This window comes from Carassius carassius, chromosome 43 (assembly GCF_963082965.1).
Source record: "Carassius carassius chromosome 43, fCarCar2.1, whole genome shotgun sequence".
NCBI classification, from domain to species: domain Eukaryota; kingdom Metazoa; phylum Chordata; class Actinopteri; order Cypriniformes; family Cyprinidae; genus Carassius; species Carassius carassius.
Window position 1 is genome coordinate 3,861,576 of NC_081797.1, and position 27,662 is coordinate 3,889,237.

At 34.0% G+C, this 27,662-nt stretch overlaps 1 protein-coding gene across 3 annotated transcripts in view; it reads right to left on the minus strand.

Annotated features, from left to right (window-relative positions):
• Window positions 1-341: 341 nt before the first annotated feature.
• The window catches only part of syt7a (synaptotagmin VIIa), a 136,169-nt gene continuing 108,848 nt past the window's right edge, over window positions 342-27,662 (minus strand). For all 3 annotated transcript variants that reach the window (XM_059536893.1, XM_059536892.1, XM_059536891.1), the window contains 6 exons: window positions 6,963-7,074; window positions 5,139-5,406; window positions 3,592-3,761; window positions 3,356-3,470; window positions 3,065-3,264; window positions 342-2,063 (listed from right to left, as the gene is read on the minus strand). In XM_059536893.1, the coding sequence (XP_059392876.1) occupies window positions 1,959-2,063; window positions 3,065-3,264; window positions 3,356-3,470; window positions 3,592-3,761; window positions 5,139-5,406; window positions 6,963-7,074 (970 nt within the window). In that variant the 3' untranslated portion in view covers window positions 342-1,958. The remainder of the gene's footprint in view (window positions 2,064-3,064; window positions 3,265-3,355; window positions 3,471-3,591; window positions 3,762-5,138; window positions 5,407-6,962; window positions 7,075-27,662) is intronic.

Genomic DNA, 27,662 nt, shown 5'->3' on the forward strand with positions numbered 1-27,662 from the left:
ATTAACCTTTTTGGCAATTGTGATATTATTTTCTTGACAATTAAGCACATTTTACTCCATTATCTCCATGTAAAATTATGCATTATTTAAATAGTAAAATATTCATACATTGTGTGCAGTAATATTAATTGCACAGCTTTAATGTTTGCATTTTTTAGAAAGAAAAACATGTATTAAGGTAATCAGAATCAACATTTAGAATAGCAAGAATTACAGAAGAAATGAAATAATTTAATGAAAATTGGGTGAAAATGTGCTTAATACCCAATTTATATATATATATATATACAGTATATATATCATGGTACAGCCTTTAATTTTTACATTTAATGTGAATTATTAGTTATTTATAGTATGAGCATTTGGAGGTAAATGTGTTTTTCATGAAAATAATATCACAATAAATTTTCTTTACATTTTTCAATACATTTTCTTTATTCAAAATAAAATTTGGTGTTTTTTTTCTGTTGATTTTTGGGATAAATCGTGACCATGTCATGTTTCCGTGAGTTTCATCCCCACTACGTCCTGAAACGGTCTCATACACACACATACACGGGTAAAGGCAGGTTTTTCCGTTAACTGGAGGGTTTCTGTAAAATATGAGCCCCTATCTGCGCGCAGACACACACACATACACACACAAAGAAACACGTCACTAGAGCAAAGTGTGGCGAGAACTATCCCAGCGCACCTGGGCGCAAAATCAACTTTTTGCTTCTATATTTCACAGCAAATCTGGAAGAACAATTCTGATTGGTTTCTTCAAATGTCCTTTTGATGAAAAATAGATGACATCAAGATTTTTTTTGTATGCGTGTACTTTTTTTTCTTTCATCCGGATTCCATCCCAGAAGACCTGGAACGATCCTTCAAGAAAGTCGTTTTCTTTTTCCATCCTGGTGGTTAGTGTTTTTTTATGATATTTCGGTTGGATATACGACACGTCACTCACAGCACACAGACGACAATCCCGAGAAAAAGAGGGACTTCACTACTACTGTGCCAGCGATAAAGAGAAACCACAGAGAAAAAAAGCAAAAGAGACTAGGATGGAGTTAATTTTGCTGTCTTTAAGTCTCCAGATGGTGTAAGGTTTCAATGTCTGCAGCTTTCAGCTGAACCAATCGGAGCTGTTTACTTAGAAGACAAAAGAGAGCATAGATAGAGAGAGAGAGAGAGAGAGAGAGAGAGAGAGAGAGAGAGCAAGAAGGAAGGAACAAAGATACGGAAAATCAGGTCAAGTGGGAAAGACACGGAAAAAAGCTTAGAGAGGTCAGGGATTGCGAGAAAAACAACTATAAATGGAGACTTAAACAACCGAGGGGCTGCTAATGGAAAGAGGGCGTCTCGTTTGCCCTCATGGCTTTAATTACTCGCACGGGACGTCTGAGACCTGGAAAAATACAACTCCCAGAGTTCCTGCGACTCTATCCGTTTCAGCAGTGGCCAATTTAAAGGCTGCCAAATGAGCTCCCATGAGCCTCCGGGTCTAGACGCGAGGTTTGATGAGACGGGGGACGGGGCCCAGCTGATGCATTCACACATCCTAAAGATGTCAGACCTCTCCAGCCTGAGGAACACAGGGGAATAGGGCTATAAAAACAAAACAGGAAGGAAACGGCATCCTGGTAACGTGTAGTTGCGGCGCGAACGCTCTCAGAGCATCTTTAAATGGCTTTGTTGGATTTAGCGACTATCCCAGAGTCCAGAGCGGATGCTAATGCACAAAAGAACCGTTGGCGTAATTAGCTAATAAGCAGGCATTTGGACTACAGGTTACCAGAGTAAATGAAGACCAAAGTGGAGAGAGAAGCTCATAGGTTAAAGGTTACAAGAGTGGATGGCTAATAGTACCCGTGTTGTGCCGTCTGGCAGCAAGTTAGTCTTGTGCATAAGGACGGGGTTTCGGGTCAAAGGGGGTTCGGGGGGGTTGGGTGGTCAATGGAGAGGGCGAATCAGGCTTTGAGGGTGTGCCACTGTGCCACGTTTGTGCGTGGCCGGCTCAACATATCCTTCCAGTGTTTGACCTCGGCAGGACCGCTCTTCCATGACAAGTAGATCTGAGAGAGAGAACGAAAGAGAAAGAGATGATGGTAAACAAGACTGAACGGCACAGCAGGGTTCCCGCTCTTTTCAAAACCAGGTGGGTTATCGTAAAGAATTTAACGACTCGTTTCCAATTCCACTAAATGATTCCATTAATGATTCTTTTAGTAGTTTTGAAGAACCCCATTTTCTGTTGTCTTGCCTCTTTTGATTCAGTACGACTGCTGAACCGTGATGCCAAAAACACGGTCAAAGGAATTTAACACAATGTTCTGCAACAGTGAATGAATTTAGATGTTCAAGAATTGTTAGATGTTCAAGAAAAAACAAACGTCATGGAAATCATTTGTTTCTAATATTTTGTTTTAAAAATAGGACCAATTCCCAACCCTTTTAAATTATTAATAAAAAAATGTGTTTAATGTATGATATTAGAATTTGAAATATATAATATTATATATGCAATTAGACTAAATATATCATATTTGATATAAAATCTTTCAAAAATGAACTGGGAGGATTGATTAATTTTATTCAGTTAGTCAGTCAGTTGGATGGTGTATTTTGAATTAAACAATTTATAAAAAGATTAAGATTAAGCGATTCATTAAAAAGATACATTTCCTGCATTTAACTTCTTCTTTAGCAAAATATTTAGTTTAATGCTGCTGTTTTTTAATAAAGTACTACAAATTTGTGTTTTCAAATTTTATTAGTTGTATTTACTGTAAATGTATGTGTCGCTATACAACTTTTTGAAAATCTGGAATCTGAGGGTGCAAAAAAACGAGAAGTAAAATTATTATTAAAGCTAAAATCAGCTAATTTTTATTTTGGTGGGTTGCTGGCAAGTAAGTGAATGCGCTGTCATTGAATAGAGCATCATAGTTTTAAGTTTTGCTTTTAGCTCGAAGGGAAATCTTATACAGTATTACAGTGAGTCAATCTATAATGGTGATTAATTTCAACCATGTCGGTACGCAAATAAGTGGATCATAATATATAAAGGAAGCACCTTTCCAATGACATCATTGCGGCTCAGTCGATCCTTGTCCATGACCGTGATGATGATGGTGGTCTCTCGGAGAACATGTGCGGGCACGTCAAAAGGGAAGGACTCGTTAAAGATGGGGTTCAGGCAGCGTTTGATGGTGACTGTCTTCTTCTTCTCCACTCGCTTGTCTTTGTGCATTAGCCATACTTTTACATACGGGTCTGCAGCCAATCAAAGAAGCAGAGGTTATGCAAATGACACATGCAGCTGACGTCTCAGCCCATGTTTATGTCTTTGTTGTTATACGTGTACCTGAGGCGCCCCCGATGTCCATGGCTTTGAGGTTGCGAGCTTTTATGATGTTAACAGTGATGGTGTTGGCAGTGGGGTTATAACACAGAGACAACAGCAGATCTCCACGACTTCCCTATAACACACACACAAGCCTGAATGAGATTTGAGAGTGAAGTTTTTCAGAAAACAGTGCCATCGGGGTTAGGTTTTGGAGATTTTTCACATCCGCTTTGATTGCATGGAACGTGACTCACGCTGCCATCACTGCAGGGTTTGAGATCCTTCCAGAACGTCTTCAGCTGTCCGAGCTCCACTTTATTCAGAGGAATCGAGACCTCTCCGATCGGGTCGTTACGGCTGAACCGATCGTAATCCAGCACCTGGAGATACAGCGTTCGTTCACGCACCTTCTCATACGGGAACCCTGAGGAGATTGGATTCATCCCGAATGATGAAAGCAGGACATACTTCATCCCAAAAGAAAATGTTTCACATAGTAAAACCAGAAACATTTTTGCATTGTGACTTTATTTTCCTGACAATCAGATATACGTCTTCCTTAAATTCTCATTAGTGTCATGTTAAAAACAACTAATAAAGCCCCTCTCATTCTTGTATAAAGTCTCAGTATTTTACTTCTACAGGCTTTTTTAAATAATATTATGTCATACTGATTCTTATAACATTCTAATACAGTATTGTTTTCAGTATTACAGTGAATAATTGTTTACAATTGTATAAAAAAAAAAAAAATTTCAACCAACAGAAATGAAAGGCAGTATAACAAATATCACCATGATATATAAATACTTTATTTATATACTATTTATGTATAATATCATTTATGCATTTTATCCAAAGCGACTTGCATTGCATTCAAGGAACACAATTTTTTGTTGCAACTGCCTTGCTCTACTGTTTGAACTATAGGAATGCAAATATTTGAAATAATAATAATAATTATTATTATTATGAGATATATATATATATATATATATATATATATATATAAGAAATAATGTATAATTTAAATTGTTTTAGCAATTTAAGTAATATATCAATAAAATATGAATTATAATTAATTTTAAATTAATAATAATAATTATTATTATTATGTTAATACATTATATTAGAAAAATATATGTATTATATGATAATAAAATCATAAATTGATTATTGTTGATGATTATTATTATTATATAATAAATATAATATCATTTAAATTGTTTTAGCAATTTAAGTAATATTAAGTAAAATATTAATTATAATTTATTTTAAATTAATAATAATAATAATAATAATGTTAATTCATTATATTAGAAAGAAAAATCCTTTAATTTGTTATATCAATATAAGTTATATAGTAATATAATAATAATAGTAATAGTAATGTCAATAATAATTTATTTTATAATAACAATATTAACAATTATAATAATAATAATAATTATTATTATTATCCATTTATTGCCTGGAAATCAAATCTATAACCTTAATTATGTAACCGTCTTTTAATATAATTTATTTTATAATTTATAATAAAATATTCTATTAATTTATCTAAAATCATTAACTGCAATAATAATAATAATAATAATAATAATGAATGTTTTTTAAGAAAAACATATTTTCTTTCTTTGTAATTTGGGATGAATTATGAACAAAACATATTCTTTATAGGTTTTGTGAGATTAATTAAATATCTAAAATATACTATCATTTGTAATTTTATCAAGTGAGAGACTCTTATAAGAGAATAAATGAGAGAATTGTTTTAACTAGAAGCAGATCCACAACTGACCTTCAAACAGGAAGGTTTCGTTCCAGTGAGGGTTGAGATTTTTCCTCTTGATTTTGGTCTCGAGTTTGTGCTTTCTGTCAGGCAGCAGGTAGATTTTGACGAAGGGGTCGGACGTCCCAGAGAAGTCTTTAGCGGGCAGGTCTTGACCTTTGAGTATCTTCACCGTCAGAGTCGTGTCTTGGAAGCTGTAGCCCAAGCTGAACTGAATCCTGCCCAGTTTCTCGCTCACGGGGCCCTCGTGATCATCGTCTTCTGACCCCGGAGACAACTAAAGAGAGCGTCATCTTTAGAGGTTTAGGGCAATACACTACAGGTGAATAACAGATATTTCTATACTTCCACAGTTGATTGATTAAACCGAGAATTGCCCATTTCTTTTGTACAGTTTTAAATATGTAAATGAATGCATTATCTTATTAAATATGCACTAATTTGCATACATTTTCAGAAATGTAATCTGAACACTGGATGAAGCCAGATTCAAATTTTTTGTTTCATTTTGTTGATGTATTAGAGTTAGAGGTTTTTACAGAGGGGATTTGCATATCTATTTTTATCACTCCATCAATCAGAAAATACTGTCAACAGACAGAAAAGAAAAAATAGTTGAATGTTTTTAGGAATAAAATGTTGTTTTAATCAGGCAAATGATGTATGAACAAACCCCTCTGTAAAAATCTTCAGGATATGCAAATAGATACAGCACAATACAATGCTTGAAAGTCAGTTTGTGCCCCTGGACCACAAAACCAGTCATAAGGGGTTTTTTTATTTTTTAAGTGGATATTTTGGCATCATTGGAAACTTTCCATTGATGTATGGTTTGTTATGATCGGACAATATTTGGCTGAGATAAAACTATTTGAAAATCTAAACATTGAGAAAATCATCATTAAAGTTGTGCAAATGAAGTTCTTAGCAATGCATATTACTAATCAAAAATTATGTTTTGATATATGTATGGTAGAAAATGTACAAAAATTCTTCATGGAACATGATCTTTACTTAATATCCTAATGGTTTTTGGCATTAAAGAATTGTTATTTTTATTTTGACCCATACATATATATTGTAGGCTATTGCTGCAAATATACCCCAGTGATTAAAGACTGCTTTTATGCTCCAGGGTTACATTATTATATTTTTTTTCACTAGTCTAAAACAAAACGAAATAACAAATAGCCCAATATCGGTTTCTACTGCAGAAATAAAAAAGTAAAGTTCTAAGAAAAAAAAAATCTGAATTACAAAGACTTTTTTCTCAGAATTCTGTTTACATCGTGCATTTTCTTCCCCACCATGGAATGAAAAAAAAAAAGCTTATTACGACTTTTCAGCCCACAATTCTGACTTTATATCAATTCTGAGTTTATATCTCGCAATTAATTTTTGTTTTCACCACAGAATAAAAACTGCAAAAAATTAACTGCGACTGTCTATATCACAATTCTGTCTTTTTCTTCTCAGAACTGCTTAGAACTTAGAATTGCAATTTTCAATCCTTTTTTGTGTGTGTGTGCATTTTTATACTGTGGTGGAAACAAAATAACATACAAAACTGACTATTACATTAAAAAATATGTTTCCCTGCAGTGTCTTGCCTTGAGAGTTCTGAGACACGCTGCAGGTATTTAAATACCAAAAGAAGCACATATTTATCAATCGATGCCCTTCAGCAAATCATTTTTTTGTCTAATTAATAATCCCCTGGCTACTTCTTCCTGTCTGAGAGGGCCGAATGAATTGCAGTGTGATTCAGAATTCATGACGGCCATAAGAGAGACTATTTGGGACCAGGAGCTTCATGCAAACACAGTTTCCTACCATCACCATGTCTCCAGTGAGGGAGTTGGCAAGGTCAGTCACTGAGGAATGGCCATCGGCGTCTGGCGGGTGACCCTTAGGACTGTTAACTGGCTTATTCCCCATATTCCTACTGCAGAGTGAGAGAGAGAGAGAGACAAACAGAGATCACTAAAAATACCAGTCACGTGTGACTTGCCCTGCGTTTCTTTCTCTTTGCCACAGAATCAAACCTTCAAACCCAGACGACCTTTTGACCTCTTTGAGCGCCGACTTGTGGTATTCTGACTGGCTTCGTCACAAAGTTTAGAAACGAACAGGACAAATTAATAACAAGCATGAGAGTGCGTTTTCTTGAACACAATAAAACAAAGCCACGACGGAGAAATAGAAAAGAAAAATCACATAGTTCAAACTTTTCTTGTCACAAAACATAAAAGCATTGTGGGACAAAATGTTACTTCAGTTAACACTGTAGCACAGCCCAAAAAAAAACAAAAACATAAAAGACACCATACAATGGCAAATATTCAGGGTTATTAATGTCTCAGCAAGCATAGAACGCTGTCAGTTCATCGTGTCATGGTGCGGTCCATTGTGTTTTCCAAGGATTGGTGTCCGAAGTCGCATTGGGACGGATAGCCTGCAAATCTACTTAGAGGGATATTACGGGTTCAGCACAAGAGAAGATGATTGATAGGTATTTGTGATATTACCACAGAAAATAATTATCTCATTACTTGTGACTCCATTATAGATCATGTTTATTGTTACATAAGGAATAAATACAATTAATGTGTACTGCCACAGAAAGTAATTTTGATAAAAAAAGAAGCTATTTAATGCTACAGGAAATAATTTTGAATCACTACTCCATTCAAATAAAAATAAAAAACAATAAATACAAATAAAATGCATATTGCCACAGTGATAATTATGACTCATCTCTAAAATAAACAAAAATAACAGATTTATCGCTCCTTTAAAGTTAAAAATAAAATAAAATAATAAAAATAAAGGTTTGAAGCCACAGAAAACATATCTCCACTTAAAAAAATTAATAAAACAAAATTAAAATGTGTATTACTAAAGGAAAAACATATAAAAAAAATAAAAAATAAAATAAAATAAAAGTCTATTGTCAAAGAAAAATATTTATATACTTTTTTTTTTTTGGCTCGACAGTATGTTTAAAAAAAATAAAATAAAATGTCTATTGCCACACAAAATATTTTTGTACTAAATAAACAAAATGTGTATTGACTAAAATATTCTGATTTGCATATTTTGGAAAAGAATTAAACAAAATTAAATACAATTAAATAAAAACAAAATGTTTAAAAGTAGAAAGCAAGCTCATGTTTTTATCAAAAACGTTTGTAGACAGATAACATAAGTTAGGGGTTTTTTTTGTTGGTTTTTTTGTGGTACTTTAAGAGATATCATTCCACAAATGCTGTCAATCAAGCATAATTTGTACTGAACATCCCCTAAACATCCCTTTAATGTTTGACTAAACTACTAAACTAGTTGACAGGACCAAGCTAAACCAGAGCGAGGGTCAAAAGCGCAGAGATAGACAGAGAAACTGAAGAGGACAAATGCTGACATCTGAATGAAACTGAATGATCAGACACAAACAGAAAGACTGAGAGAGAGAGACACAACAAAACAACTACAGGATGAACATAGAAAAGCCACGAAGACGGCACACGGATACAGACAAAACTGAGACACTGTAACAGCTGGAGGGAGAAAGAGAGACAAAAGACAGCGTAAGTGGAAGAGAGAGAGATGCTTTTTCTGTGATGGAAAGGCAGAAGATTATTCGCATGACTGGAGACTCAAACAAAACCATGAGAGAGACGTCAACCAAACCAGCACAGCTGCAGGAGAGAGAGGGAGAGAGAGAGACACCTGGAGAGACAAGAAACCCAGCAGTCAGTCAGAAAGAGAGAAAGAAAGGAGAGTTAAACGAAAGCACGTACAGAGAATAGTTCTACAGAAAACCAACCACGGAAAAGAAAGAGAAAGAGACCAGGAAGGAAGCGTTTGGTTTCCAGAGAGGTGAAGCTTTGAGGACAAAGAGAGAACATGAGCGCTGGAAAGACAAAAGAGAGAGAAGGAGTAAACAAATAGTGTAAAGGAACACAGCAAATGGCACACACAGTCGAACACAGAGAGCAGGAGGGAGAAAAGAGGCATTCGGGAGGATCGGACTGTCTTTAGACTGGCAGGGACAGCCAATGTGATGCTTTGCTCTGAACTCCATGGGATAGTTCACTTAAAAATGGCAAACGGCCTGCTCTTGTTTCATTCCAAACCTGTAGGACGCAAAAGAAGATAGTTTGAAAAATGTTCCCTTTCCATTATGGTCTATACAATGAAAGTGGATGGGGACCACAGCTGTCAAGCTCCAAAAAGCACATAAAAGCACCAAAATGTAATCCATATGAACTATGCACTATGTTCAAAGCCTTCAGAAGTCAAACGATAGCTTTATGAGGAAAAAGTCTGAAATCGATTTCACTGTCCTCTAAAAATTTTAACCAATTACTGACGGACCGTTTCGGTACAGGGCTTTCGGTACGGTGCACGTGTGTACCGAATGACTGAATGCGGTATTTTGTGTGCAGAACATATACATTTTCGTGTTTCCAAACGAACATATTAAGTGGCGGAAGTCTCCGCGTTCAGCGCAAATCCCACCCTGCAGCTGATTCTAAGGCCGGTGACACACTGGCTGCGTGGCGTTTCTGCTGCGTGTCAGTTGCGTGACACCTGCTTCGCGTTTTCTGTGTTTTTACACACCAGAATCGTGCCTGACGCGGCGCTGGTGCGCTGCTGCTACTGTAGGTGACATAGGCTGCATCCGAAAACTTAGGCAGGTGACTTGCTGCCTTGCTGTCTAATCAGGCAATGACTTTGCAGGCAACGTTTTGCAGCATTTCTTAGTTTATATGTGTTGTGAAGTATTTGCAGCGCTTTTCGTTGTATGCATGTGTTGTGAAGGATTTGCAGTGCGTTTCGCTATGTGTTGTAATGATTTGCAACACTTGTGTTGTCAAACTGATAAAGATGTTTTTTTCACTTGCTGATGTTTTTTCAATTTGCATGTGTTTTCTTAAGTTGCAGCGTGTTGAGCTGTCTCGGCCACCGTACCAGGATCTTGTCTTCAAGACAGGATTCCCACGAGGCGCCTTCACGACAGCAATATCTATACTTCATGTTGAGCATAAATATAAAGCCTACTGATAAAGGACACCGTCAACAGTATTGATGGCAAAATAGACTATGTTTGACAGGTGCAATATGCCAGTGTGTCACCGGCCTGAGGTTTTCAAAAGGCATCACGCAAGTGTGAACATCACTACAACAAGGAAAAAAACGATTGTAATTCAAACGCAGCTCCCGTCGGCATTTAAACAGACCTTTGCTCTTAATTCTGATCGGTCCAACGCAAAAACGAAATCTGAGCAGGTCTAAAAACTGAAACTCTTCATGCTGCACTTTACACTTTGGAAAAGTTATATATATATTTTAAATATGAGCAGACCTACAAGCTGGGATTGGTAATGCTGGACAGTAATCATAGTTATTTATTTATATTTTTCATTATATTTTATTATATGATATTGGTTTGAGACTGAGAGTATTTTATTTAGTGGAGAACTCTGCAGCAGTATTTAATTTCTTATTCTTTTTTTATATTTTATTAAAAATTATTTAAAGTGTAAACAAATTGTTAAAAAAAGTTTATAGTAATAAACAACCTGCAGTTTAATGTTTGCATTTCTTTCCCTTACTGTACCGAAAATGAACCGAACCGTGACTTTAAAACTGAGGTACGTACCGAACCGTGATTTTTGCGTACCGTTACACCCCTAATATATATATATATATATATATATATATATATATATATATATTTATTATTCTCTCACAAAGACAGATGTGAGATAAAACAATGAAATTTAAATCACTACATTTTACATATAGGCAGGCATAAAAAAAATGCACTGAAATTTAAATTACTAATTGCTCAAATTTCACATACAGCCAAAAGTGCAAAATAAAATAAAATAAAAACATTGACGTTTTCTTCTGAGGTTCTTTTTGCTTAAGCCAGAAGTGGACCACCAAAATAAAATACAACACTTAAATTTAAATTGATATTCATTGAAAATAATTTTGCTTTACAGCCAGATGGGCATCATGAATAAAATAAAACGAAATAATGAAAATTCAATTATTCGCAATTCACTATCTTTTTGCATACGGCCAGACGTGCACCATAAAAAGTTAACAATGAAAAAGAAAACAATACAAAACACGGAAATTTAAATCACCATGAAAATAAATAATAAAAATAATAATAATAATAAAAACAATGAAATACACTTTTTTTTCATTAAACCAGAAGTGGACAACAAATTAATAAATAAATTAGAATACTGACATTTAAATCACTATTCACTGAAAGTAATTTTGAATACAGTCAGATAAGCAACATTTAATTAAATTAAATTGCATAACAAACACATAACAGCTGTGTTCATTTAGATCACTTTAAAATGCTTGCTTTGTGTCCTTTTTGGAGCTTTTTGCTTTACAGAAGAAAAAAAAGCAGTTTGGACATTCTTCAAAATAACTCTGTGTCCAACAGAACAGAACACGATGGTGAGTCGATGAGGACAGAAGTGTTATTTTTGAGTGAACTGCCTAAATAACTAAAAAGATCATATTCCCAGCTGTATCCCCACCAGTCTAAAGAGAGCGGCTGAGGTCCAGGAGGACGAAGCAGGAGCTTTACGCACAAACCACGAAGCGTCTGTCTGTCAACACATCTGTTTCAGGAAAACATCCTTGGTTCTTGGTTAATTTCCTCTAAAGCCGGAAGCATTGTGGCCGTGTTGTTGAAGACACACAGACGTAGCCGGAGCGGAGACAAAAAACACTGAGCAGGCAGAGCACAAGAGACAGACAGACAGATAGACAGACAGAGAGACAGACAGACAGAGAGACAGACACGAGGTCAGCTCTGGAGGGGAGAGAGTCTTCAGAAACAGATCTGCATTAAACATTCATGACCGTGGTCAGTAATTGGTTAATTGTGAGCTGAATGCAGCACTGATTGGCTGAATCTGTTAATGAGTTAGTCCGATCTTATTAAACCCACACACATTCAGCTGCCATGAAGATGGTGTGAACGGTCAAGGATGGAGAACAGATGGAGAAAGCAGGAGTGAGTTTTAGCATCTGAAAGCTCATTTAAGGTTTGAACCCTATTGAAGGTAATTTATTGTTTACCCAGAAATAAAAAAAATAGCTGAAAATGTTCTAACATACATGTCATCCAAGATGTAGATGAGTTTCTCAATCAGATTTGGAGAAATGTAGTATTACATCACTTGCTCACTAATGGATGTGAATGGGTGCCGTCAGAATGAGAGTCCAAACAGCTGCTAAAAACATCACAATAATCCTCACCACTCCGTTCCATCAGTTAATGTCTTGTGAAGTGAAAAGTTGTATGTTTGAGATAAACAAATCCATCACTGAGACGTCTTAACTTTAAACTGTTACTCCCAGCTAAAATATGAGTCCATAATCCATAATAAAGCTTCCTGTAGTGAAAAAGTCATCTAGTGTGAATCAGGAGCGAAATATGCACAAATCAAATACCAATTACAAGACAAAACAGTTCTAAACAAACATGTTTTGATGTGAGAGGACAACAGGGGATGGATTTTTTCAGGATTATGGACTTGTATTTTGCCCAGAAGTGACATTTAAAAAACTTGATGGATTTGTTTATCACAAACACACAGTTTTTCACTTCACAAGACATTAACTGATGGACTGGAGTGGTGAGGATTATTGTGATGTTTTTAGCAGCTGTTTGGACTCTCATTCTGACGGCACCCATTCACTGCAGAGCATCCATTGGTGAGCAACTGATGTAATGCTACATTTCTCCAAATCTGATGAAGAAACAAACTCATCTCCTCTGGAGACTCTTGAAAAGTAAATGCACAAATTCAGCATATCTCAAAAGAAAAATTTCAATCGCTGTTTCAAATGACGCAGTAGTAAATGTTTGACTATAACAGCTTCTGGAGGTAAGCATAGCAACAGTTGTCTGCTAGAGCTTTTTACGTTTGGGAAAAATGTCACTAAAACATAGTACTATCTTTATTTATTGACATTAAAATGTACACATCATAAACATACAGATTACTAGAAACGTTTGAATACAAAAGCACCCAAGCTGATGTTAAAAATAAATAGAATTTGCAAGTAACAAAGCAACAGATGACAACTTGAAGCCTCAGTATCAGAATCAGTATCAGACGAACATCCAACATTAATACTGTCATGATTTATCACTGTATTGTAGATTTACACATGACAAGTGGCCTAAATGACTTCTGATTTAAAAAGTCTCTAGCTTTTGATTACAGACAACTGGTCGAAAACAATAAACAAACTTCGGTAAAATTAAGGTATTTTTCTTCCTGCATGCAAATACTAATAAAGAAGGAGCAGAACTTGAGTGGGTGGTGCATGATGGGTGTTTTCAGCCTTTATAGACACAGAAACAACTATGCAATCAATAACTAACATTAATGCATAATACAATGCAAATGATAACAAATCAGTATAGTTAGAAAAGCTGAAAATGTCATGATAATTCCAAGCCCTCCGCAGTGAGTGAGAACAGGTGAAATGAGGACAGAGAAAAGAGAAAGAACTCTCTCTTTCTGTATCTCTCTGTCGGTCTCTGCTTTCATGTCCTTGGCTATCGATCGAGGGCAGATAAAGGACATGTCGACGCTTCTCTGAGGCCTGAATTATTCATTCACTGTAGACATGTGACTCGCCTGCAGGTTATTCTAAAGTTTGGCTCAGTAACCTGTTTAACTTTAGCTGTCATCCTACATGCCAACATAAATATCATCTTCATAACTCTTTTAACAGTACCGGACTCAAATCTGGTTATTAAACGCATCAATCTGGCTCTCAGATCTGATCCACTTGTGAAGTAGATGTAAAACAGCAGAACACATATGATGGTACATTAATTACATTAATATTAATGAGTCTATAATTGAATGATCTAATGGATAATATTAAAATAAGTGTCATTTAAAATAAATAAATATATGCACTGAACACTTTTGTCTTATATAATGTTGCCATTTTATAAAGGCAATAGGCCAATATGTTTATTTTAGTTGCTAAAAAAAATTATAAAAAAAATGCTTAAATTTGTAATTTTATTTAAAATAACTGAAAATCAATTAATATTTATACAAATTAAACTGTTTCCATTTTATAAAAGCAATGAGCAAATAAATTAATTTTAGCTGCTAAAATAAAATAATATTTAATTTATTTAAAATAATTACATATAAATGAATTAATCAATTAATTAAAATGTATACAAATTAAACTGTTTCCATGTTATAATAGCAATGAGCCAATAAGTTTAAGCTGGGAAAATCAAATAATATTTAATTTAAATATGCATTTTTATTTGTAATTTTATTTACAATAATTACATTTGTATTAAGCGATTAATTTATTGTAAATAAATTAAATAAAAATAACTGAATATTAGTATATTTATTTTACAATAATGATGTATATTTATAACATTTATTATAAATAAATTAAATAGAAATGACTGAATATTAATGAATATTTAAACAAATGTAATTAAATACAGAATTAAATTAATTATTTTAAATACATTTAAATAAATGAACAATACATATAAAATGTATTGATATTAAAAGATTATAAAATAATGATTTATATTTATAAAAACACATATTTGCTATTTGCTATTTTAAATAGTTTATTTAGCTGCTAAAAGTAAACAATTAAAATAAAAAATACAATCAAGTAATGATTTAAATAATCAATTTTTATACAGTTTAACTAAGATATTATCAAATACTTGTATATAATATTTTCTAAAATAATTAAATGACAAAAAATAATAAACTATACTTGTACAGCTTCTCTTATTGTTTTATTAATTTTAATTTTTTTAATAAATATCCTGATTCACTCGAAAATCACTATACAGAAGCTGGCCATTCACATCTGCGCACTTCAGTATGTTCAGTCCATAATGTGCGACTGTTCCTCTTTCACAAACCAGCACGAGGAGAAACCAAACAGAGAGAAACAGAAGATTTCTCTTGTGCTGAGGTACACACATGGAGTAGATGTTATATATTCATGATGAATGCATATATGATTATTAATGTATGTATCGGCAGTCTGCAGGTGTGTGTATCGGCCAGTAGGGGGAGCACAGGGCCCAGATTCCCCCCCGACATCTGGAATATGCTTTTCCAAGCGCTCTCGCCTCAAAAGTGGGCTGTTGGCATAGCAACCGAGGGACGGTGAGAGTGTGTGTGTGTGTGTGTGTGTGTGAGGGATGTAGGGCAGCAAACACGAGACCATAGTGCACAAACAGCAGACAAGGAGAAGGATATATGACAGGTACAGGTGAGCGCCTCGCTGACACACACACACACACATTCAGAGGCGGGCCGCTTCGGGGTTCACCGTGACCTGTTATACTATCCTGTGTTTACCTGCCCCGGGAAGCGACGCATGCTCCTCCAGGCGTCCAGGCTGGAGAGAGAGCTGCCTCCTCTCTATACAGATTCCCATTAGAAACACACAATCACGCCCATCACACAGCGTACTGGAGATGATTACATAACCAACCCACAATGCACAGCGGCATGAGAGTGACCACAATAACTTAATTACTTCACGCATGTGTGAGATGCACTGGGCCTTTCCAGACAAGAGTCAAAGCCTGTCCAGTACAACACACACACACACACACACTGCTGTTTGCTCACTCACTTCATTGAAAGTGTGTCGTAATTTCTTGGACAGCAGCTCTTCACACTGAACACACACACACACACACACACACACACACTATAAACACACACACTGATCTAATATGTGATGGAGCACAGCAGAACAGCTCAATTAAAATCTGATGCTCCTGGGCAAGATACAGCAAGTTTGCCTTCAAATTCCTTGAAGGAATAGTTCAGCCAACAATAAAAATCATGTAGTTACAAAACCTTTCCATCTACTGTAGAAAACAAAAGCAGATGTTTAGCAGATTGTCCAAGCTGCTCTTTTTCCCCTTCAGTGTATTATTAATAATAATAATATTTTTTACACAATTCATTACTTTCTGTACCTGCATAATTTTACTTTTTGTTAAGTTTTTTTCTCTATTAAAAGATATATATGTGTGTGTGTGTGTGTGTGTGTGTGTGTATATGTATATATATATTTAATTCTAAACATTGCATACTAAATGGAATAATATTATATATAATAAAATTAATATATTATATAAAAAAATTATTTAATTTTAAACAACATAAAAATACTTTAAAATTAGAGACGTGGCAAACATATGGAAAAATTACATACATATATATATATATATGTGTGTGTGTGTGTTTGTATGTATAACTGTTCATCTCTTTACTTTTGTTGTATAAATATTTTGTATATGAAACAATATTAAATGTTAATATAGTTAAAAACATGTAATATTATGTATAAATAATGTAATATTAAACCACTTTTTAAAAATACAAATATTGAGCATTATTACCTTAATATTAAAGATGCATACATATTCAAAACATTATGTAACTGCTCATCTCATGCAAACTTATCTATTGATTTGTGTTTTTAATATAGTTACTACATAAAACAAGTTGTAATATTGTTAAACATAGTAATATGTATATTATATGTATGTTAAAACAATTTAATATTTAACTACATTAAAACATAAATGTAAAAAAATACTTTCAAATTAGAGATGCAATGCAAACATACACAAATCTTAAATTGCTAGTTTATTAACTTGCTTTCATAAATATAATTATTATATCAAACAATCTAAAATTTTAATATTGTTAAATATAGTACTTATATTCTAAATGAATGTGATCTCTCTCTCTCTCTGTCTCTCTCTCTCTCTATAATATAAAAATATAATTTAATATTGTTTAATAAAGTAATTATATTAAAAACAAAGTCAATGAATAATGCACATTAATACACACTGCACAGATTCCAGCTCGAGTCAAAGAGACTAAAAAGAAATGAAGCACAATCTCAATAAAAAAAAGTCAAAACAGCTTCTCTGTGAACCATTGATAGTTATGCATCACTAGTATTACTCATATAGGGTTAGCGATGTGAACAAACCCATAACAGGACGTATTAAACTTCAGCACGTTACAGTTTGTGCTCCATGCGTGACTGATAAAATCCCACTGAATGAGGGATGCAAGGCACATCTAAAGACGTGGACCACTCTAGAAGCCCCTCACAACACCTTAACATTAACAAACAGTGAGAAAATCATCAGGGGAACTCTCCCATCCAGGGACGTGTGAATCATGAAAGCCTTTATTCAAAGTCAGTCTGTTAAATCCTGCAGATTGTTCTGTTCCCTCCACTTCAGCCACTCGTTCACCTGCTTTTAGACACACACTGCACCCTCTCTCATTATCTACAGCTAATTACAGAAGATGATCTACTCGAGTGGAGTGCTGGAAGCTCCACACACACACACACACACACACACGCTCGGACAGCTCCATTATTCTGCAGGAGTTTGACCGGGCCGCAGGGGCTCGTCTCGACAGCTGTTTCTGCTCGAGTCCCACTGCTAGTTCATCACGCTGATGCTCGAGACGGCTTCTGGAGGTAAACTTGCGCAAAACACACAGGAAATATAATGATGAATTGTCTATTTTTTTATTAATTTATTAATTCCATAGTTTTTAATCTCATTACTTTTATTCATTTATTATTTTAATTAATTTATTAACATATTTTAATATATTGTATTATTCTGTATACATTGCATATTAATAAAAAATATGTATATATTATTCACATGAATCTTTTATTATAACAAATAATTTTATGTAAATGCATATATATATATATATATATATATATATATATATATATATATATATATATATATATATATATATATATATAATTTGAATTATAATATGTATGTAAAACAACGTGTAAACAAAAATATAATATAGAAATTATATATAGAAATTTTGAATATAATTATATTATTGTATATTGGAAAAAATGATGTTGGTCAATCATTGACACACACACACAGAATATATTTATTTTATTAATATATTTTATATATATTATTTTATACATTATAGATTTTACTTAGACTTATATTATTGATATTTATATTTTATTATATATTACAACAAAGAATAATGTTGTGTGTCTGTGTGTCACAGTTCTGTTAGATTGGACTCTCGGTTTGCTTTCTATTCGCGTCATCATATAGTTACTGATTTGATTTCGTCATTAGGTTCAGCTGTGTTTTATTAATTATCCTTGTTTGGACCGTCTTTCTAAATTAGTCTCTGTGCAGTTTGAGTTGTGTCTTAAGTTAAGGGACAGAGAGTCTTGAAAGCTGCTTTTGGAGCCAAAAGCTTTGATTAACTTTAAAAGCAGCTCCGGGGGAAAAACCTTGTACAAATCGAATATATGCTGCAGTAGAAGTCTAAGCCTGTGAATCACATTCAAACTCGGAATTGTTGTGTGTGGGTTCCGACAGAGTTGCATAAATAACCTCATTATATAATCATTCAAATGATATGCATTTTTATGCAAATGCATGGCCGCAACAATATTTGTATTCACATAAACAAACCACAGCATCCCGTTATCTGCTCAACACTAGACGTGTCTAACACAAGCTGCCCACACGCTGAGTGTGTGTGTGTGTGTGCCATGAGTGTGTAAGTCAGAACACAGTCAATAAAGAAAAAAGCTTTTGTCACTGGGGTTTTAATTCCTGCTGATACTATAATCCAGATCACACCCACTGAGAACATGAACAACATGCAGCCCAGCAGTGTGTGTGTGTGTGTGTGTGTGTGTGTGTACGGACATTGCAGTATGCAACATACATAAATAATATAGAAGTGATGGAGCAATCATATAGTTTGGATCAGCTGTATTCAGACTAGGTCTACTGATTTCTCTTCACCAAACATTATTTGTCATGCGACTCACTCGTCCAGTATACACAAAGAGCTTTGTCACTTCTGATAAGCTTTCAAGTCTTGCACATTTTCTCACAAAATGTGATCAATAAATGCTGTTTAATGTGCTTCGGTTCAAATGGCAGTGTGAAGTCTCTTCCACTTTAGTTCTAGAGTGAAATAAACATGAATGAACATCAGCAGGTGTTGAAAGATACAGTACAACTTTGTATACTGTGTATATTTATGTATATATAAATACACACACATTATACAGTATATACAGTTTTTGAAAATATTTCCATGTATTTCGATGGTTGGTTTTATATACAAGTATATAAAATGTATAAACTTAACATATTTTTCTTAAATATACACATGCATGTGTCTGTATTTATATATATATACACATTATAAATACAGACACCACGCACACATATATAATGTAAACAAAAACGTTTATTTTGGATGTGGTTAATCGATGATCATTTGACAGCACTAATATATATATATATATATATATATATATACTTAAAATATATACTATGTATATATATTAGTATCACTGAAGCACAATTAGTTTTATTAATATATATATATATATATATATATTTTTTTTTTTTCATAAAGTGTTAATTTTATTTATTTTAGTTTTCACAATGTCTATAGTTTTTTTTTTAATTAATTTTTATTTCAGTTTTCAACAAAATAAAAATGAACATTCTTTCCTTTTTGGAATAAAGAGTTACTTTATTTTGTTTCACTTAATGCTTATTTTATTTTAAGTAACATGTTTTAGTTAACTATAATGGTTTCACTAAGATCTTTTTTTTTAAAAAGCAATTTATATTTTTATTCATCAAGGATGCATTGATTCATTGAAATTGATCAAAAGGGACAGTAAAGACAATTTTACCAAATATTTATATTAAAAGAAAACTTTCTGAACTTTCTATTCATCAAAGAATCCTGAAATAAACTAAGGTTTCATGGATTCCTCAGAAATATGAACCACCACTCCTGTTTTCAACACTGATTAATCATAAATGGTTCTTGATCTCTAAATCAGCATGATTTCAATAGAAGCATGTGACAAGACTGAAGTAATGATGCTGGAATTCATCTTTGAATCAAAGGAATAAATTACATTTTAAAATATACTCACATAGAACACAGTAGTTTCAAACCTTTATAATATTTCACTGTTTTTACTGTATTTTTGATCAATTAAATGCAGCCTTGGTTAGCAGAAGAGACTTCTTTTTTTGTTACAACATAAGAAACAAAATCTTAATGACCCCAATCTTTTGAATGGTATGTATATACTATGTTGTGGAAACTTCATCAACATGCAGCATACAGTACAGTATATATCGCACACAGTATGCAGTATTCCACTGTATGTACAGTAGAACAACACACAATGTGAATGGAGTATAAAGAGTCTGAGAGCCTCGGGCTGGGTTTACAACAGACATGACACAGTCCAGAGTCTCACAGCATTTACACTCTCTGTGTGTGTGTGTGTTTAAATCCATTCAATCTAAATACCATGATCACAGTGGGAGCTTCAGCCCTGATCCACAGCAAAGCCTCGCTAGAAAGGTGCCACACGAGTGAATCAACAGCGAGATGGCAGAGAAAAGCTATGTGACGTGATATGAATCGCTGGCTCATGAGCGAATGACACGAAACCTGTCAGGAACACATCTGGGTCACACTTCAGCCCACCATCAACTCAACTCAACAAGAAATGATATTGTGCTTTAGGAAAATAAGACCATTATTATTTTCTTTATTAAGATAATAAGGCATGGTTAACTCCATTTCTTAATAGCACATTGTAATATAAAAAAAAAAAATCACTGCTATATTAAGTAATATTATTTATTTATTGCTATTTGCAAATCTAATTTATTAAAGTAGTATTTGTTGTACTGAATTTAATTTCAGTTCATTTAAATGAGTAAGTAAAGATAACATGTTGAATACATAATGAATGTGTACATAAGTAAATATAGATTCATAAAGTCATTTAAACAAACAAACAAATAAATAAAGGAACCCTATTATTAGTTTTCACTTCACCTTTAATTGTCATGAAAATAATAATAATAATTATTATATATATATATATATATAAATATTGTAAACTTTAAAATATGATTCATTTTTTATGTAAAAAAAAAAGTATATATAAAAAAAGAATGTTGTAATTAGGGTCATTTAAAAAAAGTAAAAAAATAGAATATTTAATTTTACTTCACCTTTAATTGTCATGAAAATAAAGTCTTAAAAATATGCTTCATTCTCTTTACGCAAAAAAACTATTTTCCTAGATGGATAAATAAATAAATAATAAATATTTTGAAAAAAAATATATTATATTTTATGTTCAGGAAACCAGCCATTAGTTTTTGTTTCACCTATAACTTCCATGAAAATAATGTGAGCAATTAACAGTATCTAGGACAGATAATTGATTTACAAATTTTAATAAACAGCATTTATTCCCTTTGAAAGCCACCAAAATATATAATTTGTAGCAAATAAATCAACTTTTAATAGATATTCTTCCAAGTAAGAAATTAAAAACATTTCTCAAATTATTTGATTTTTAAATAATATATTTAAATATTTTTTTCAATTAATTTACTAAATAATACACTCAGTTTATAGCCCTATTAATATTTCATTTGGGTTGTTTTGATGCTGGAGTAAATGATGACCCGTGCATCAGATCCAGCCGCTGTGATCTGGCTCACGCTGATTCAAGCACTTCATACAGATACAAGCATCAGATCACACTTCAAAGCCTGCGTGTGTGTGTGTGTGAATACATTATCTCTGTCTCCAAGATCATTTGCTTTCCACATTATATCTGCCGCTGCTTTAATATTTGAGTGCAGCTATGTTGCTACTCCAGTGCCGAGAGCTTCCTGTTTGATTCTCATTCACTGGGCATTCTGGGTAATCACAAGCCTCCACAGCAGCCGCAAATGGGCCAGAAGAACGTGCCAACAGCTAGAAGGCTTGGCCATTCAGACACACTCTCTCTCTTTCACTCTGTGTCTTCTCCTTATTAGTCTGCTAGCTCTTCCTGGCTGAGCTAATTGCATGTGTGTGTGTGTGTGTGTGTGTGTGTGTGTGTGTGTGTGTGTGTGTGTGTGTGTGTTTGGCGAGTGCTGAGTTTTATTCCAGCCCTAATTAACCAGGGAACGAGAGAAAAAACGTGTTTGAGGCGAAGCCACCCGGAACGTCTGAGAAATACTGAAGGAGTCAAGAGAAAGTTCACCAAATGTATTGAACCGTACAGCGGTGCTGGAAGCAGCTTTATACAAACTACTAGTTACGCTGCTGTTAAAGCTACTCTTTTGAGCAGCTAGTTACTGTAGCTACACTACGAGATATCAACAAAACACAGCTGCTGCGGTGAACATTATAAATTAAAGTATTATTTGTCAAGCACATAAACAATGATTACATTAGTTAGGGTATGAGCATTAACCTTAAATTTACAAAACAATATATATAACTAATATACAACCAATACAAAATAAAAACAACTTAATTTACATACTTGAATAAAAACAGAGATGTATTTATTAAATATTAACTCGTAAATATTTTGTGTGTATTTAAAGACTATTCCATTGTGATACACACACACACACACACACACACACACACGCACGTGTGCATGTATTGTATATATAAGGTAAAATATCCAAGCAATAATTTTTAGATATAATACAACCCGAATTCCGGAAAAGTTGGGACGTTTTTTAAATTTTAATAAAATGAAAACTAAAGGAATTTCAAATCACATGAGCCAATATTTTATTCACAATAGAACATAGATAACGTAGCAAATGTTTAAACTGAGAAATTTTACACTTTTATCCACTAAATTAGCTCATTTAAAATTTAATGCCTGCTACAGGTCTCAAAAAAGTTGGCACGGGGGCAACAAATGGCTAAAAAAGCAAGCAGTTTTGAAAAGATTCAGCTGGGAGAACATCTAGTGATTAATTAAGTTAATTGATATCAGGTCTGTAACATGATAAGCTATAAAAGCTTTGTCTTAGAGAAGCAGAGTCTCTCAGAAGTAAAGATGGGCAGAGGCTCTCCAATCTGTGAAAGACTGCGTAAAAAAATTGTGGAAAACTTTAAAAACAATGTTCCTCAACGTCAAATTGCAAAGGCTTTGCATATCTCATCATCTACAGTGCATAACATCATCAAAAGATTCAGAGAAACTGGAGAAATCTCTGTGCGTAAGGGACAAGGCCGGAGACCTTTATTGGATGCCCGTGGTCTTCGGGCTCTCAGACGACACTGCATCACTCATCGGCATGATTGTGTCAATGACATTACTAAATGGGCTCAGGAATACTTTCAGAAACCACTGTCGGTAAACACAATCCGTCGTGCCATCAGCAGATGCCAACTAAAGCTCTATCATGCAAAAAGGAAGCCATATGTGAACATGGTCCAGAAGCGCCGTCGTGTCCTGTGGGCCAAGGCTCATTTAAAATGGACTATTTCAAAGTGGAATAGTGTTTTATGGTCAGACGAGTCCAAATTTGTCATTCTTGTTGGAAATCACGGACGCCGTGTCCTCCGGGCTAAAGAGGAGGGAGACCTTCCAGCATGTTATCAGCGTTCAGTTCAAAAGCCAGCATCTCTGATGGTATGGGGGTGCATAAGTGCATACGGTATGGGCAGCTTGCATGTTTTGGAAGGCTCTGTGAATGCTGAAAGGTATATAAAGGTTTTAGAGCAACATATGCTTCCCTCCAAACAACGTCTATTTCAGGGAAGGCCTTGTTTATTTCAGCAGGACAATGCAAAACCACATACTGCAGCTATAACAACAGCGTGGCTTCGTCGTAGAAGAGTCCGGGTGCTAACCTGGCCTGCCTGCAGTCCAGATCTTTCACCTATAGAGAACATTTGGCGCATCATTAAACGAAAAATACGTCAAAGACGACCACGAACTCTTCAGCAGCTGGAAATCTATATAAGGCAAGAATGGGACCAAATTCCAACAGCAAAACTCCAGCAACTCATAGCCTCAATGCCCAGACGTCTTCAAACTGTTTTGAAAAGAAAAGGAGATGCTACACCATGGTAAACATGCCCCGTCCCAACTATTTTGAGACCTGTAGCAGAAATCAAAATTGAAATGAGCTCATTTTGTGCATAAAATTGTAAACTTTCTCAGTTTAAACATTTGCTATGTTATCTATGTTCTATTATTAATAAAATATTGGCTCATGTGATTTGAAAGTCTTTAGTTTTCATTTTATTCAAATTTAAAAAACGTCCCAACTTTTCCGGAATTCGGGTTGTATGATACAATGTATTAAGGTGCATGTTAATAATATCAAGAAGTTATATATTAACATATATAATTAATAATACATAAAACATACTTATATAATTAATAATTCTTAATAATAATAATTAATAAATAATTAAAAATAATTAATATTTTAAATATATATACAAATATGTGTTTTATTGTAATATTTTAATATAATATTATAACTGTTAATATATATTCAAATACATATTTAAAATATACATATTTAATATGTATATTCATATACATAAATATATAAACTATTTAAATAATTGATAATACATATATTTTATTTAACACACACACACACACACACACACACACACACACACACACACAAACATATATGTGTGTATACTGTGTATATTTATTATGTATATATAAGTACACACACATTATACAGTATATACTGTACAGTATTTTTAAAATATTTCCATGTATTTCTATGTATATATTTATATTCATATAATTGGTTTTATATATAAATATATTTGAAATGTATATGCATGCATGTGTATGTATTTATATAGACAATAAATTTAAACAGTACACACACATATATTATGTAAACAAAAACTTTTATTTTGAATGCAATTAATCGCGATTGATCATTTGACAGCACTATATATTATATATTATACTATATATTATATACACACTCACCTAAAGGATTATTAGGAACACCATACTAATACTGTGTTTGCCCCCCTTTCGCCTTCAGAATTGCCTTAATTCTACGTGGCATTGATTCAACAAGGTGCTGAAAGCATTCTTTAGAAATGTTGGCCCATATTGATAGTATAGCATCTTGCAGTTGATGGAGATTTGTGGGATGCACATCCAGGGCACGAAGCTCCCGTTCCACCACATCCCAAAGATGCTCTATTGGGTTGAGATCTGGTGACTGTGGGGGCCATTTTAGTACAGTGAACTCATTGTCATGTTCAAGAAACCAATTTGAAATTATTCGAGCTTTGTGACATGGTGCATTATCCTGTAGCCATCAGAGGATGGGTACATGGTGGTCATAAAGGGATGGACATGGTCAGAAACAATGCTCAGGTAGGCCGTGGCATTTAAACGATGCCCAATTGGCACTAAGGGGCCTAAAGTGTGCCAAGAAAGCATCCCCCACACCATTACACCACCACCACCAGCCTGCACAGTGGTAACAAGGCATGATGGATCCATGTTCTCATTCTGTTTACGCCAAATTCTGACTCTACCATCTGAATGTCTCAACAGAAATCGAGACTCATCAGACCAGGCAACATTTTTCCAGTCTTCAACTGTCCAATTTTGGTGAGCTCGTGCAAATTGTAGCTTCTTTTTCCTATTTGTAGTGGAGATGAGTGGTCCCTGGTGGGGTCTTCTGCTGTTGTAGCCCATCCGCCTCAAGGTTGTGTGTGTTGTGGCTTCACAAATGCTTTGCTGCATACCTCGGTTGTAACGAGTGGTTATTTCAGTCAAAGTTGCTCTTCTATCAGCTTGAATCAGTTGGCCCATTCTCCTCTGACCTCTAGCATCAACAAGGCATTTTCGCCCACAGGACTGCCTCATACTGGATGTTTTTCCCTTTTCACACCATTCTTTGTAAACCCTAGAAATGGTTGTATGTGAAAATCCCAGTAACTGGGCAGATTGTGAAATACTCAGACCGGCCCGTCTGGCACCAACAACCATGTCACACTCAAAATTGCTTAAATCACCTTTCTTTCCAATTCTGACATTCAGTTTGGAGTTCAGGAGATTGTCTTGACCACACTCCTAAATGCATTGAAGCAACTGCCATGTGATTGGTTGATTAGATAATTGCATTAATGAGAAATTGAACAGGTGTTGCTAATAATCCTTTAGGTGAGTGTAGAGATCCTCAGTACTCAGTACTCAGTACTATGTATTGTATTTTAAATTGAAAGCAACAATACTTGGCTTCACCAGAGGCGCTAGCAGCAGAGGAACTACAGGTGTTTCCATCATAATGAAGTCCTGCATCAGTCTGTCTAATATTAATGGTGATTAGGGCAACCACTGATGTTTCTCTTGCCATTTAAAGAGGCATCTGAGTGTGTGTCAGCACCGATCTCAGGAGACTTACGCCACTTCAGTCAGAGGCCTGTAAATTAGCCTCGACTGCGGCGTTAGTTCCTTCCACTCACTGGCACGCCACCAAACACACTAAATCACACCGATAATGCCATACAGAGAGAGACACTCACAACTGGTTTCTCTAATTTAGCTGCAATCACTTGTCGGCCCTCTAAATGATCAAAAACTAATTCAGCCTGTGACTCATTGCCATTATCCAGCGCAAAAACACTGTACGATGATCGCTGGTTAGCCAGAGAGGGTTTCCCTGGAGAGGTGTAGGCAGACTGTGTGCTGTGTGTTATCAAGAGAGCAATGCTTTTTAATAAATGCATGTTTATGTAAGTGACAGGCATGAATCGAAATAATATAAAACCCTTGCAGAGCAATTCACCAAATGTGCGCACACACACACACACACACACACACACACACACACACACACACACAGAGAGGAAAACAAACTGGAACACACTGGTCACGTTCAAAATACAATACACTATTTCTAATACACTAAAAATACCATAACACTATTTCTGTTATATGCATACTGAGATATGATGATCATTTTCTGAATGCATACCCATTTTCTCTTAAGAAGTGCAGGAGAAAATTTGAAGTATAAGATATCCCACAATGCATTGTGCTTTATCATTCATTTACAGAGAAAAGATTCAGAAGCAACATCAACATCAACCTTTTTTTAATCAGTTTTAAAAAAACTACATTGAATCAAAAATTTATCAGATTTTAAAAATAACAATTTAGATGTATATTTTTATACACAATTACATACTTATTTTTTTAAATATTAATAAAATATTAAAAATAATACATTGTTTTTTATTCGATTTATTTTTTAATCCAACTTTGTCCAAAAACAAAACTTTAGCTTTACATTTTCAAATTCTGTTAAATAAAAAAAAAAGAGAGAATCAAAGGTTAATGTTGCTTAAAATTCCTTAAACTGACAAATTTTAGCTTAATTTTAATCATAATTTGGGACAAAATTTTGAAATTGTTACTGAATATTCATATTGAATGATCCAGTTTCATAGATCAATAGCCTTATTTTAATTTATTTTGTAATATTTTGTTTTATTTACATTATATGTAATTTGTGTTTTAAAATATTCGAATACATATTTATAA